This window comes from Heptranchias perlo, chromosome 10 (genome assembly GCF_035084215.1).
Source record: "Heptranchias perlo isolate sHepPer1 chromosome 10, sHepPer1.hap1, whole genome shotgun sequence".
Taxonomy (NCBI): Eukaryota; Metazoa; Chordata; class Chondrichthyes; order Hexanchiformes; family Hexanchidae; genus Heptranchias; species Heptranchias perlo.
The window spans coordinates 8,659,205-8,675,269 of record NC_090334.1 but is presented as its reverse complement, the minus strand read 5'-3'; the positions used below and the strand labels follow the sequence as shown (position 1 = coordinate 8,675,269).

General features: G+C 55.9%; 1 protein-coding gene across 2 annotated transcripts in view; it reads right to left on the bottom strand.

Annotated features, from left to right (window-relative positions):
* mta1 (metastasis associated 1) overlaps positions 1–16,065 on the bottom strand; it is a 236,745-nt gene that overhangs the window by 60,396 nt on the left and 160,284 nt on the right. For both annotated transcript variants that reach the window (XM_067991195.1, XM_067991197.1), the window contains exons 10-11: positions 15,410–15,484; positions 13,059–13,117 (exon numbers count right to left, since the gene is read on the bottom strand). In XM_067991195.1, the coding sequence (XP_067847296.1) occupies positions 13,059–13,117; positions 15,410–15,484 (134 nt within the window). The remainder of the gene's footprint in view (positions 1–13,058; positions 13,118–15,409; positions 15,485–16,065) is intronic.

Here is a 16,065-nt window from a genome sequence, read left to right as displayed (position 1 = left end):
CAAACCAGCTCACACACACAGGGGCAAACCAGCTCACACACACAGGGCCAAACCAGCTCACACACACAGGGCCAAACCAGCTCACACACAGGGGCAAACCAGCTCACACACACAGGGCAAACCAGCTCACACACACAGGGCCAAACCAGCTCACACACACAGGGGCAAACCAGCTCACACACACAGGGCAAACCAGCTCACACACACAGGGGCAAACCAGATCACACACAGGGGCAAACCAGCTCACACACACAGGGGCAAACCAGCTCACACACAGAGGGCAAACCAGCTCACACACACAGGGGCAAACCAGCTCACACACACAGGGGCAAACCAGCTCACACACAGAGGGCAAACCAGCTCACACACACAGGGCCAAACCAGCTCACACACACAGGGGCAAACCAGCTCACACACACAGGGGCAAACCAGCTCACACACACAGGGCAAAACCAGCTCACACACACAGGGCCAAACCAGCTCACACACACAGGGCCAAACCAGCTCACACAAACAGGGCCAAACCAGCTCACACACACAGGGGCAAACCAGCTCACACACACAGGGGCAAACCAGCTCACACACACAGGGCAAACCAGCTCACACACACAGGGCCAAACCAGATCACACACAGGGCCAAACCAGCTCACACACAGGGGCAAACCAGCTCACACACACAGGGGCAAACCAGCTCACACACACAGGGGCAAACCAGCTCACACACACAGGGAAAACCAGCTCACACACACAGGGCCAAACCAGCTCACACACACAGGGCCAAACCAGCTCACACACACAGGGCCAAACCAGCTCACACACACAGGGCCAAACCAGCTCACACACACAGGGCCAAACCAGCTCACACACACAGGGCCAAACCAGCTCACACACACAGGGGCAAACTAGCTCACACACACAGGGCCAAACCAGCTCACACACACAGGGGCAAACTAGCTCACACACAGGGGCAAACCAGCTCACACACAGGGCAAACCAGCTCACACACACAGGGGCAAACCAGCTCACACACACAGGGCCAAACCAGCTCACACACACAGGGGCAAACTAGCTCACACACAGGGGCAAACCAGCTCACACACAGGGCAAACCAGCTCACACACACAGGGGCAAACCAGCTCACACACACAGGGCCAAACCAGCTCACACACACAGGGCCAAACCAGCTCACACACACAGGGGCAAAACCAGCTCACACACACAGGGCCAAACCAGCTCACACACACAGGGGCAAACTAGCTCACACACAGGGGCAAACCAGCTCACACACACAGGGCCAAACCAGCTCACACACACAGGGCCAAACCAGCTCACACACACAGGGCCAAACCAGCTCACACACACAGGGGCAAAACCAGCTCACACACACAGGGCCAAACCAGCTCACACACACAGGGGCAAACCAGGTCACACACACAGGGCCAAACCAGCTCACACACACAGGGCAAACCAGCTCACACACACAGGGCCAAACCAGCTCACACACACAGGGGCTAACCAGCTCACACACACAGGGCCAAACCAGCTCACACACACAGGGCCAAACCAGCTCACACACACAGGGGCAAACCAGCTCACACACACAGGGCCAAACCAGCTCACACACACAGGGCCAAACCAGCTCACACACACAGGGGCAAACCAGCTCACACACACAGGGCCAAACCAGCTCACACACACAGGGGCAAACCAGCTCACACACACAGGGCCAAACCAGCTCACACACACAGGGCCAAACCAGCTCACACACACAGGGGCAAACCAGCTCACACACACAGGGGCAAACCAGCTCACACACAGGGGCAAACCAGCTCACACACACAGGGGCAAACCAGCTCACACACAGGGGCAAACCAGCTCACACACACAGGGGCAAACCAGCTCACACACAGGGGCAAACCAGCTCACACACACAGGGGCAAACCAGCTCACACACAGGGGCAAACCAGCTCACACACACAGGGGCAAACCAGCTCACACACACAGGGGCAAACCAGCTCACACACACAGGGCCAAACCAGCTCACAAACACAGGGGCAAACCAGCTCATAAACACAGGGCCAAACCAGCTCACACACACAGGGGCAAACCAGCTCACACACACAGGGGCAAACCAGCTCACACACACAGGGGCAAACCAGCTCACACACACAGGGCCAAACCAGCTCACACACACAGGGGCAAACCAGCTCACACACACAGGGCCAAACCAGCTCACACACACAGGGCCAAACCAGCTCACACACACAGGGGCAAACCAGCTCACACACACAGGGGCAAACCAGCTCACACACACAGGGGCAAACCAGCTCACACACACAGGGGCAAACCAGCTCACACACACAGGGCAAACCAGCTCACACACAGGGCCAAACCAGCTCACAAACACAGGGCCAAACCAGCTCACACACACAGGGCAAACCAGCTCACACACACAGGGGCAAACCAGCTCACACACACAGGGGCAAACCAGCTCACACACACAGGGCCAAACCAGCTCACACACACAGGGCCAAACCAGCTCACACACACAGGGCCAAACCAGCTCACACACACAGGGCCAAACCAGCTCACACACACAGGGCAAAACCAGCTCACACACACAGGGCCAAACCAGCTCACACACACAGGGGCAAACCAGCTCACACACACAGGGCCAAACCAGCTCACACACACAGGGGCAAACCAGCTCACACACAGGGCAAACCAGCTCACACACACAGGGCCAAACCAGCTCACACACACAGGGCCAAACCAGCTCACACACACAGGGGCAAACCAGCTCACACACACAGGGGCAAACCAGCTCACACACACAGGGCCAAACCAGCTCACACACACAGGGCAAACCAGCTCACACACACAGGGCCAAACCAGCTCACACACACAGGGGCAAACCAGCTCACACACACAGGGCCAAACCAGCTCACACACACAGGGCAAACCAGCTCACACACAGGGGCAAACCAGCTCACACACACAGGGCCAAACCAGCTCACACACACAGGGCCAAACCAGCTCACACACACAGGGGCAAACCAGCTCACACACACAGGGGCAAACCAGCTCACACACACAGGGCCAAACCAGCTCACACACACAGGGCCAAACCAGCTCACACACACAGGGCAAACCAGCTCACACACAGGGCAAACCAGCTCACACACACAGGGCCAAACCAGCTCACACACAGGGCCAAACCAGCTCACAAACACAGGGGCAAACCAGCTCACACACACAGGGGCAAACCAGCTCACACACAGGGCAAACCAGCTCACACACAGGGCAAACCAGCTCACACACACAGGGGCAAACCAGCTCACACACACAGGGCCAAACCAGCTCACACACACAGGGGCAAACCAGCTCACACACACAGGGGCAAACCAGCTCACACACACAGGGCAAACCAGCTCACACACACAGGGCCAAACCAGCTCACACACACAGGGGCAAACCAGCTCACACACACAGGGGCAAACCAGCTCACACACACAGGGCCAAACCAGCTCACACACACAGGGCCAAACCAGCTCACACACACAGGGGCAAACCAGCTCACACACACAGGGGCAAACCAGCTCACACACACAGGGCCAAACCAGCTCACACACACAGGGCCAAACCAGCTCACACACACAGGGGCAAACCAGCTCACACACACAGGGGCAAACCAGCTCACACACACAGGGGCAAACCAGCTCACACACACAGGGACAAACCAGCTCACACACACAGGGCCAAACCAGCTCACACACACAGGGCAAACCAGCTCACACACACAGGGCAAACCAGCTCACACACAGGGGCAAACCAGCTCACACACACAGGGGCAAACCAGCTCACACACACAGGGGCAAACCAGCTCACACACACAGGGGCAAACCAGCTCACACACACAGGGGCAAACCAGCTCACACACACAGGGGCAAACCAGCTCACACACACAGGGGCAAACCAGCTCACACACACAGGGGCAAACCAGCTCACACACACAGGGGCAAACCAGCTCACACACACAGGGCCAAACCAGCTCACACACACAGGGCAAACCAGCTCACACACACAGGGCAAACCAGCTCACACACAGGGGCAAACCAGCTCACACACAGGGGCAAACCAGCTCACACACACAGGGGCAAACCAGCTCACACACAGGGGCAAACCAGCTCACACACACAGGGCCAAACCAGCTCACACACACAGGGCCAAACCAGCTCACACACAGGGGCAAACCAGCTCACACACACAGGGCCAAACCAGCTCACACACAGGGGCAAACCAGCTCACACACACAGGGGCAAACCAGCTCACACACACAGGGCCAAACCAGATCACACACAGGGGCAAACCAGCTCACACACACAGGGCAAACCAGCTCACACACACAGGGCCAAACCAGCTCACACACACAGGGCCAAACCAGCTCACACACACAGGGCCAAACCAGCTCACACACACAGGGCCAAACCAGCTCACACACACAGGGGCAAACCAGCTCACACACAGGGCAAACCAGCTCACACACACAGGGGCAAACCAGCTCACACACACAGGGGCAAACCAGCTCACACACACAGGGCCAAACCAGCTCACACACACAGGGGCAAACCAGCTCACACACACAGGGCCAAACCAGCTCACACACACAGGGCCAAACCAGCTCACACACACAGGGGCAAACCAGCTCACACACACAGGGGCAAACCAGCTCACACACACAGGGCCAAACCAGCTCACACACACAGGGGCAAACCAGCTCACACACACAGGGCCAAACCAGCTCACACACACAGGGGCAAACCAGCTCACACACACAGGGCCAAACCAGCTCACACACACAGGGCCAAACCAGCTCACACACACAGGGGCAAACCAGCTCACACACACAGGGGCAAACCAGCTCACACACACAGGGCCAAACCAGCTCACACACACAGGGGCAAACCAGCTCACACACACAGGGCCAAACCAGCTCACACACACAGGGCCAAACCAGCTCACACACACAGGGCCAAACCAGCTCACACACACAGGGCCAAACCAGCTCACACACACAGGGCCAAACCAGCTCACACACACAGGGCCAAACCAGCTCACACACACAGGGGCAAAACCAGCTCACACACACAGGGCCAAACCAGCTCACACACACAGGGGCAAAACCAGCTCACACACACAGGGCCAAACCAGCTCACACACACAGGGGCAAAACCAGCTCACACACACAGGGCCAAACCAGCTCACACACACAGGGGCAAACCAGCTCACAAACACAGGGGCAAACCAGCTCACACACACAGGGCCAAACCAGCTCACACACACAGGGCCAAACCAGCTCACACACACAGGGGCAAAACCAGCTCACCCACACAGGGGCAAACCAGGTCACACACACAGGGCCAAACCAGCTCACAAACACAGGGGCAAACCAGCTCACACACACAGGGCCAAACCAGGTCACACACACAGGGGCAAACCAGCTCACACACACAGGGCCAAACCAGCTCACACACACAGGGGCAAACCAGCTCACACACACAGGGCCAAACCAGCTCACACACACAGGGGCAAACCAGCTCACACACACAGGGCCAAACCAGCTCACACACACAGGGCCAAACCAGCTCACACACACAGGGGCAAACCAGCTCACACACAGGGCAAACCAGCTCACACACACAGGGGCAAACCAGCTCACACACACAGGGCCAAACCAGCTCACACACACAGGGGCAAACCAGCTCACACACACAGGGGAAAACCAGCTCACACACACAGGGCAAACCAGCTCACACACAGGGCAAACCAGCTCACACACACAGGGGCAAACCAGCTCACACACACAGGGCCAAACCAGCTCACACACACAGGGGCAAACCAGCTCACACACACAGGGCCAAACCAGCTCACACACACAGGGGCAAACCAGCTCACACACACAGGGCAAAACCAGCTCACACACACAGGGCCAAACCAGCTCACACACACAGGGGCAAACCAGCTCACACACACAGGGCCAAACCAGCTCACACACACAGGGCCAAACCAGCTCACACACACAGGGGCAAACCAGCTCACACACACAGGGCCAAACCAGCTCACACACACAGGGCAAACCAGCTCACACACACAGGGCCAAACCAGCTCACACACACAGGGGCAAACCAGCTCACACACACAGGGCAAACCAGCTCACACACAGGGCAAACCAGCTCACACACACAGGGGCAAACCAGCTCACACACACAGGGCAAACCAGCTCACACACAGGGCAAACCAGCTCACACACACAGGGGCAAACCAGCTCACACACACAGGGCCAAACCAGCTCACACACACAGGGCCAAACCAGCTCACACACACAGGGGCAAACCAGCTCACACACAGGGCCAAACCAGCTCACACACACAGGGCAAACCAGCTCACACACACAGGGGCAAACCAGCTCACACACACAGGGCCAAACCAGCTCACAAACACAGGGGCAAACCAGCTCACACACACAGGGGCAAACCAGCTCACACACACAGGGCCAAACCAGCTCACACACAGGGCAAACCAGCTCACACACACAGGGGCAAACCAGCTCACACACACAGGGAAAACCAGCTCACACACAGGGCAAACCAGCTCACACACACAGGGGCAAACCAGCTCACACACACAGGGGCAAACCAGCTCACACACACAGGGGCAAACCAGCTCACACACACAGGGAAAACCAGCTCACACACAGGGCAAACCAGCTCACACACACAGGGCCAAACCAGCTCACAAACACAGGGGCAAACCAGCTCACACACACAGGGGCAAACCAGCTCACACACACAGGGCAAAACCAGCTCACACACAGGGCAAACCAGCTCACACACACAGGGGCAAACCAGCTCACACACACAGGGCAAACCAGCTCACACACACAGGGCCAAACCAGCTCACACACACAGGGGCAAACCAGCTCACACACACAGGGCAAACCAGCTCACACACACAGGGCCAAACCAGCTCACACACACAGGGCCAAACCAGCTCACACACACAGGGCCAAACCAGCTCACACACACAGGGGCAAACCAGCTCACACACACAGGGCAAACCAGCTCACACACACAGGGGCAAACCAGCTCACACACAGGGCCAAACCAGCTCACACACACAGGGCCAAACCAGCTCACACACACAGGGGCAAACCAGCTCACAAACACAGGGGCAAACCAGCTGATATACACAGGGCCAAACCAGCTCACACACACAGGGCCAAACCAGCTCACACACACAGGGCCAAACCAGCTCACACACAGGGGCAAACCAGCTCACACACATAGGGGCAAACCAGCTCACACACACAGGGGCAAACCAGCTCACACACAGGGGCAAACCAGCTCACACACAGGGGCAAACCAGCTCACACACACAGGGGCAAACCAGCTCACACACAGGGGCAAACCAGCTCACACACAGGGGCAAACCAGCTCACACACAGGGGCAAACCAGCTCACACACAGGGGCAAACCAGCTCACACACACAGGGGCAAACCAGCTCATACACACAGGGCCAAACCGGCTCACACACACAGGGGCAAACCAGCTCACACACACAGGGCAAACCAGCTCATACACACAGGGGCAAACCAGCTCACACACACAGGGCCAAACCAGCTCACACACACAGGGGCAAACCAGCTCACACACACAGGGCCAAACCAGCTCACACACACAGGGCAAACCAGCTCACACACACAGGGGCAAACCAGCTCACACACACAGGGCCAAACCAGCTCACACACACAGGGCAAACCAGCTCACACACACAGGGCCAAACCAGCTCACACACACAGGGGCAAACCAGCTCACACACACAGGGCAAACCAGCTCACACACACAGGGGCAAACCAGCTCACACACACAGGGGCAAACCAGCTCACACACACAGGGCCAAACCAGCTCACACACACAGGGCCAAACCAGCTCACACACACAGGGGCAAACCAGCTCACACACACAGGGGCAAACCAGCTCACACACAGGGGCAAACCAGCTCACACACACAGGGCAAACCAGCTCACACACACAGGGCCAAACCAGCTCACACACACAGGGGCAAACCAGCTCACACACACAGGGCCAAACCAGCTCACACACACAGGGGCAAACCAGCTCACACACACAGGGGCAAACCAGCTCACACACACAGGGCCAAACCAGCTCACACACACAGGGGCAAACCAGCTCACACACACAGGGCCAAACCAGCTCACACACACAGGGCCAAACCAGCTCACACACACAGGGGCAAACCAGCTCACACACAGGGCCAAACCAGCTCACACACACAGGGCCAAACCAGCTCACACACACAGGGCCAAACCAGCTCACACACAGGGCCAAACCAGCTCACACACACAGGGCAAACCAGCTCACACACACAGGGCCAAACCAGCTCACACACACAGGGGCAAACCAGCTCACACACAGGGCAAACCAGCTCACACACACAGGGCCAAACCAGCTCACACACACAGGGCAAACCAGCTCACACACACAGGGCCAAACCAGCTCACACACACAGGGGCAAACCAGCTCACACACAGGGCCAAACCAGCTCACACACACAGGGCCAAACCAGCTCACACACACAGGGCCAAACCAGCTCACACACACAGGGCAAACCAGCTCACACACACAGGGCCAAACCAGCTCACACACACAGGGGCAAACCAGCTCACACACACAGGGGCAAACCAGCTCACACACACAGGGGCAAACCAGCTCACACACACAGGGCAAACCAGCTCACACACACAGGGGCAAACCAGCTCACACACAGGGCCAAACCAGCTCACACACACAGGGCCAAACCAGCTCACACACACAGGGGCAAACCAGCTCACACACACAGGGCCAAACCAGCTCACACACACAGGGCCAAACCAGCTCACACACACAGGGCCAAACCAGCTCACACACACAGGGCAAACCAGCTCACACACACAGGGCCAAACCAGCTCACACACACAGGGCAAACCAGCTCACACACACAGGGCCAAACCAGCTCACACACACAGGGCCAAACCAGCTCACAAACACAGGGCCAAACCAGCTCACACACACAGGGCCAAACCAGCTCACACACACAGGGGCAAACCAGCTCACACACACAGGGCAAACCAGCTCACACACACAGGGCAAACCAGCTCACACACACAGGGGCAAACCAGCTCACACACAGGGCCAAACCAGCTCACACACACAGGGCAAACCAGCTCACACACACAGGGGCAAACCAGCTCACACACACAGGGGCAAACCAGCTCACACACACAGGGGCAAACCAGCTCACACACAGGGCCAAACCAGCTCACACACACAGGGCAAACCAGCTCACACACACAGGGGCAAACCAGCTCACACACACAGGGCAAACCAGCTCACACACACAGGGCAAACCAGCTCACACACACAGGGCCAAACCAGCTCACACACACAGGGCCAAACCAGCTCACACACAGGGCAAACCAGCTCACACACACAGGGCCAAACCAGCTCACACACACAGGGCCAAACCAGCTCACACACAGGGCAAACCAGCTCACACACACAGGGCCAAACCAGCTCACACACACAGGGCCAAACCAGCTCACACACACAGGGGCAAACCAGCTCACACACAGGGCAAACCAGCTCACACACACAGGGGCAAACCAGCTCACACACACAGGGGCAAACCAGCTCACACACACAGGGGCAAACCAGCTCACACACACAGGGCCAAACCAGCTCACACACACAGGGCAAACCAGCTCACACACACAGGGCCAAACCAGCTCACACACACAGGGCCAAACCAGCTCACACACAGGGCCAAACCAGCTCACACACACAGGGCAAACCAGCTCACACACACAGGGCCAAACCAGCTCACACACACAGGGCCAAACCAGCTCACACACACAGGGGCAAACCAGCTCACACACACAGGGCCAAACCAGCTCACACACACAGGGCAAACCAGCTCACACACACAGGGCCAAACCAGCTCACACACACAGGGGCAAACCAGCTCACAAACACAGGGGCAAACCAGCTCACACACAGGGGCAAACCAGCTCACACACACAGGGCCAAACCAGCTCACACACACAGGGGCAAACCAGCTCACACACAGGGGCAAACCAGCTCACACACACAGGGGCAAACCAGCTGGACAAAGGACAACTTTCATTTATATAGCATGTTCTCAGGACGTCCCAAAGTACTTTACAAGCAATTATTTACTTTTTTGAATGTAAGGAGTCGCACAACACCAGGTTATAGTCCAACAGCTTTATTTGAAATCACAAGCTTTCGGAGCTTTTCTCCTTCGTCAGGTGTGATGAAGGAGAAACCTGACGAAGGAGCAAAGCTCCGAAAGCTTGTGATTTCAAATAAAACTGTTGGACTATAACCTGGTGTTGTGCGACTCCTTACATTTGTCCACCTCAGTCCATCACCGGCATCTCCACATCATGGTTACTTTTTTGAGGTCTTATTTTGGCAATTGCATACAGCAAGGTCCCACAAACAGCAAGTGACCAGACAACCTGCTTTTTCTTTTGTAGTGGTGTTGGTTGAGTGAGAAATGTCGGCCAGGACAACTCCCTGTTCCTTGAATAGTGCCATGGGATCTTTGACTTCCACCTGAACAGACAGACGGGGCATCGGTTCAAATAACATCTGAAAAGGCAGGGAGTACTCCCTCGGTGCTGCCCTCCCTCGGTGCCCGCCTCTCCCTCGGTGCTGCCCTCCCTCAGTGCTCGCCTCTCCCTCGGTGCTGCCCTCCCTCAGTGCTGCCCTCCCTCAGTGCCCACCTCTCCCTCAGTGCCCGCCTCTCCCTCAGTGCACACCCCTCACTCAGTGCTGCCCTCCCTCAGTGCCTGCCTCTCCCTCAGTTCCCGCCTCTCCCTCAGTGCCCGTCCCTCCCTCAGTGCAGCACTGGAGTGTCAGCCTGGATGATGTGCTCAGGTCTTGTAGTGGGGCTTGAACCCACAACCTTCTGAGCACTGAACCAAGCTGGCACTTAGTGTGTGATTGAATTCTCTATCACCCAGGCTTAGATCTCCCACATGCAGCATAGCTTTTAGGCCTCTGCCAGTACTGCTCTGTGATCATTCATGGCCTCTTCCTCTAGAGCTCTACCTCTGCCACCTCTCTTGACTCCTCCGCTGCCTCCGTGTTGTCAGTCAGGTTTTCCGACATCCTGCCTTAAATAATCTCCAATTTCCTCCAGTTAAACATTGGGAAGAACAAAGCCACTGTCTTCGGCCCCCACCACTAACTCTCTACCCTTCTCACCAGTGCCATCTCCCTCCCTAGCCCCATTTCGGGCTGAACTAGACTGCTCGTAACCTCGATATCCTATTCTACACCGAGCTGAGTTTCCAAACCCGTATCCTCTCTGTCACAGAGCGTGCACTTCCACCTCCGAAACTGAGCTCATCTCCCTCTGAAACCCTCATCCATGCACTCTGCCACCTCCAGACTCGACGATTCTAATGCTCTCCTGGCCGTCCTCCTGTCATCCGCTTTCCGTAAACTTCAGTTCATCCAAAACTCTGCTGCCCCTTTTCTTATCCCACACCAGTCCCATTTGAACGTTTCAGGTCGATGCCCTTTCGTCAATTCTGAAGTGTTAACTGTTTCTTTCTCCACAGATGCTGCCTGACTTGCTGAGTACTTCCAGCATTTTCTGTTTTTATTTTGAAAACCCTCTGCCTTTATACCTCTCTCTCCTCCTTTAAGACCATCCTAAGATCTCCTTCTTTGGCTTAGTGTTCATTTTAGGCCTCTGTGAAGTAACTTGGGATGTAGGCCTGTGTTTAAAGGCGCTATATAAATGCACGTTGTGGTTGTTCTGCCATTGGTGATGAGGTATAAATTCAGAGATAAATGTTCACAGCAGCTCTATGACACACTCATCAAATTAGTGATATATGGAGTTAAGATGGCCCATAAACGTAATAGATCCTCCCTGTCAAACAATGGACAGTAATTGCTGGTTAGAAAGAGAGTGAGGGAGGGAGACAGAGGCATGGACCCAGACCAACAGGGGCTCGGACCGGGGCCGACAGGGGCTCGGACCGGGGCCGACAGGGGCTCGGACCGGGGCCGACAGGGGCTCGGACCGGGGCCGACAGGGGCACCGCCCGGGGCCGACAGGGGCTCGGACCGGGGCCGACAGGGGCTCGGACCGGGGCCGACAGGGGCTCGGACCGGGGCCGACAGGGGCACCGCCCGGGGCCGACAGGGGCTCGGACCGGGGCCGACAGGGGCACCGCCCGGGGCCGACAGGGGCACCGCCCGGGGCCGACAGGGGCACCGCCCGGGGCCGACAGGGGCTCGGACCGGGGCCGACAGGGGCTCGGACCGGGGCCGACAGGGGCTCGGACCGGGGCCGACAGGGGCACCGCCCGGGGCCGACAGGGGCTCGGACCGGGGCCGACAGGGGCTCGGACCGGGGCCGACAGGGGCTCGGACCGAGACCGACGGGGCACCGCCCGGGGCCGACAGGGGCTCGGACCGGGGCCGACAGGGGCTCAGACCGAGGCCGACAGGGGCACCGCCCGGGGCCGACAGGGGCACCGCCCGGGGCCGACAGGGGCTCGGACCGGGGCCGACAGGGGCTCGGACCGGGGCCGACAGGGGCTCGGACCGAGACCGACAGGGGCTCGGACCGAGACCGACAGGGGCACCGCCCGGGGCCGACAGGGGCTCGGACCGGGGCCGACAGGGGCTCGGACCGGGGCCGACAGGGGCTCGGACCGGGGCCGACAGGGGCTCAGACCGAGACCGACAGGGGCACCGCCCGGGGCCGACAGGGGCTCGGACCGGGGCCGACAGGGGCACCGCCCGGGGCCGACAGGGGCACCGCCCGGGGCCGACAGGGGCTCGGACCGGGGCCGACAGGGGCTCGGACAGAAACATTTTGACGTTTCACAAGTGACTCGGTTGGACACAGCTGAGAAGGCGAGGCCTATATGATGCAGAAAAGGAATGCTTACTAGTTAGGGATGTACACTTGCTTCAGTTTGCTTTCTGCTTCAGCCGCTTTCAGACGTTTCTAAGTGAAAGACAGTGAGAGGTCAGAGGTAATACCCACAGATAAACTACTAACACTTCACCTGATATCTATCCGTACCCTGACTTAAAACACAAGACCTTGTATCTGCTGGCTCACACAGACCAAAAGGAAAGACTTCAATTTCGTGGGGGGTGGGGGCATTTAAATAAAACCATTTGGCAAAGCAAGGGTCTGGATGGAGTAGGGAATTGGCACAATCTCCTTTCACCTCTGGAAACAAGGGTCAAATCCGGCCCAGACTAATGGGCCGAAGGTTTCCCACTGTGTTAACTGTAAGGGTCTTCGTGAAATGAGTTTGTGTGGTCTCGATCCAGTTCAAAAGAAAGGCCCCGCAGGGCAGAGGCTCCTCTGAGGTCCTGCCAGTTTTCTGACAGAACTGGGTGGGACTGTTGACGGTGGGTCAGGGGTCTCGTTACGGCAGGTCTCCCATCTGTTTTAGCCTACACCGAATTATCCGCCACCATCTACTTACACCAGGACGTAGGGTGTGACGTCGCATGTTGTAATTTCCATCACTGTCGCTATAGCGATGCTGGGCGCTAACGAAGTCCGCAAGGAACAGCGTCGCTAAGGCCACCGGCGGCCATTTTAAAATTAACCGACTTGCCGCGGGCGCTGAATCCGGTCTCCCTTACTGCCAGTGACCCGCAGACACCAGGCGCTTCCTTCTGGCCTGGTGCCAGCCCGGACCCTTCAAGCTGCCGCAGCCGCCAGAGTCCGACGGTGGCAGGAAGCTTCCAAACGCCTCGTGTGATGAGCTCCCCAGCGCAGCGAGAAACCCCGTCGGCATTCCTCCCAGAAGATTCAGAATTGGTGCATCCGGGGAATTTGCCACGGTCGGTGTTGAATGAGGAGCCCGAGCAGAAGTACAGCCCTGCCACACCTTGTGGGGGGAGGGGGGGGGGCGGCGGGGAAGCTGGGTGAGGAGGTGTCGCTGCTAGAGAATTAAAATCCTGGCCTCCCTATTTATCTGATAACATATCACAATTCAAACAAGAAAGCTGAGCAGAAACGGACGGTCATCTGCAATGTACAGAGGAACTCCCTAGTGATAGAAGATGCCAAGCCACATAGTCTGCAGCCTCTTAATTCACCATAACAATCACACTTTTAAGAAGGCCTTCAGCCTGAAGAGCAATTAAACTCTGAATGACCTTTTTCCAGTGGGTTATTTACCAGCAATTAGATTTTGTGGTTTTAATTGGACGCATCTTCATCTCAGCAGAAGAATAATGCATTATATGGTATAACAATCCTGTTCTTAGAATACAGTAAACTGACTGTCAGCAATACCACATTGATTTCAATGGTAAGTAAATTCAGGTGGGGGTGCGAAACGGGTAGCTGATCTGATCCCCTCAGTTTCCCACCGCGCGAGTTATGTGAAGATCACCCCCTTGGTTACACTTCACACCCGTACCAAACTTTGTTATATATGTGTAGACCTCTCACACATTGTTATACTTGTACCCATCAGGCTTCAAACCTATGACACCTTGTTATAGATTAGTAAACTGCCTGTGGCGTTGCTCACAGTTAATTACCAATATAAGTTTTTTATATACACACAAGATGGCAGTTGATTTGGGAGATAAGACTTCAGAAATTCACTCCACAGAGCCACCAAGTGGCCAGAGCCAGCAACTACAGTGTGACTGTTGACGTGGCAAAACTGAATGGGAAATGTTGACACGGCAACGCTGATACAAAAGTGTAACAACAGGAAGTAAGGTTTGTGGACAGGAAGTGTGCACCCTACACAAGTTTAATATACAGATAAATGCACCCGACACACTTCAATGTGTCACTTTGTTACAGATACAAAACCACCATATATTAAAAAAAACATAGAAAGAGAGCCAGTCATTGGACTGGGGCCTGATATTTATAACCAGTTACATCTGCCCTTCAATAAGTCTCAGCAGTTTATAAGCATCCGCAATTTCCTGGATTTTCATATTAAAGCTGCGGCCTTAAAGGCACAGGCCAGGTTAACAGCGAAACATGACGTCCGTGTTCCAGATTACCCACGAGCAATGCCACTGGGAATCAGCGAGTCTATTTAGTAAATCGCTTGCTTAAAAGTTAGAAATTGGAGATGCAGGAGCACACTGACTGACTCCCTACAGCAGCAAGCGCTTGTCTGAAACAGTTTGCTCTGAAGAGGAGCTGACGCAGGCACAAACTAGTATCACACTCACCCAAGATTACAGAAAACTACAAGGCCATCTTAAAAACTAAAGAAGCAATCGGTGAGTATGTGATGGTTACCTGCTGCACGTATCGGTCAGTGGTTTTCCACATGTAGTAATACTCTACGATGCTGGTCAACGACTTCCAGGGTAACTGGGAAACACGTCAAATGAAAAATGTTGTTAAATTTCATTGTTGTTGAACAGAGCCTGCCAGGCGCTGTCACTCTACATCATTAATATTGAGATTGATAGAGTTTTGTTGGGTAAGGGAATCGAGGGATATGGATCAAAGGTGGGTAAATGGAGTTGAGGTGCAGATCAGCCATTATCTCACCAAAGGGCAGGATAGGATAGAGGGGCAGAATTACAGAGAATTTTACAGCACAGAAACAGGCCATTCGGCCCAACAGGTCTATGCCAGTGTTTATGCTCCACACAAGCCTCCTCCCACCCCTCTTCATCTAACCCTATTAGCACATCCTTCTATTCCTTTCTCCCCTATCTCGCTTCCCCTTGATTTTTCTACTCCTGTTTCTATGGACCTGGCACTGTTATTGTACATCACATATATTGACATCATAAAATTACAAAGGGGCATTGATAGATTAAGTGAGTGGGCAAAACTGTGGCAGATGGATTTCAATGCAGATAAGTGTGAGGTCATCTATTTTGGACCAAAAGAGGATAGATCCGAGTATTTTTCAAATGGTGAAAAGCTGGAACAGTGGAGGT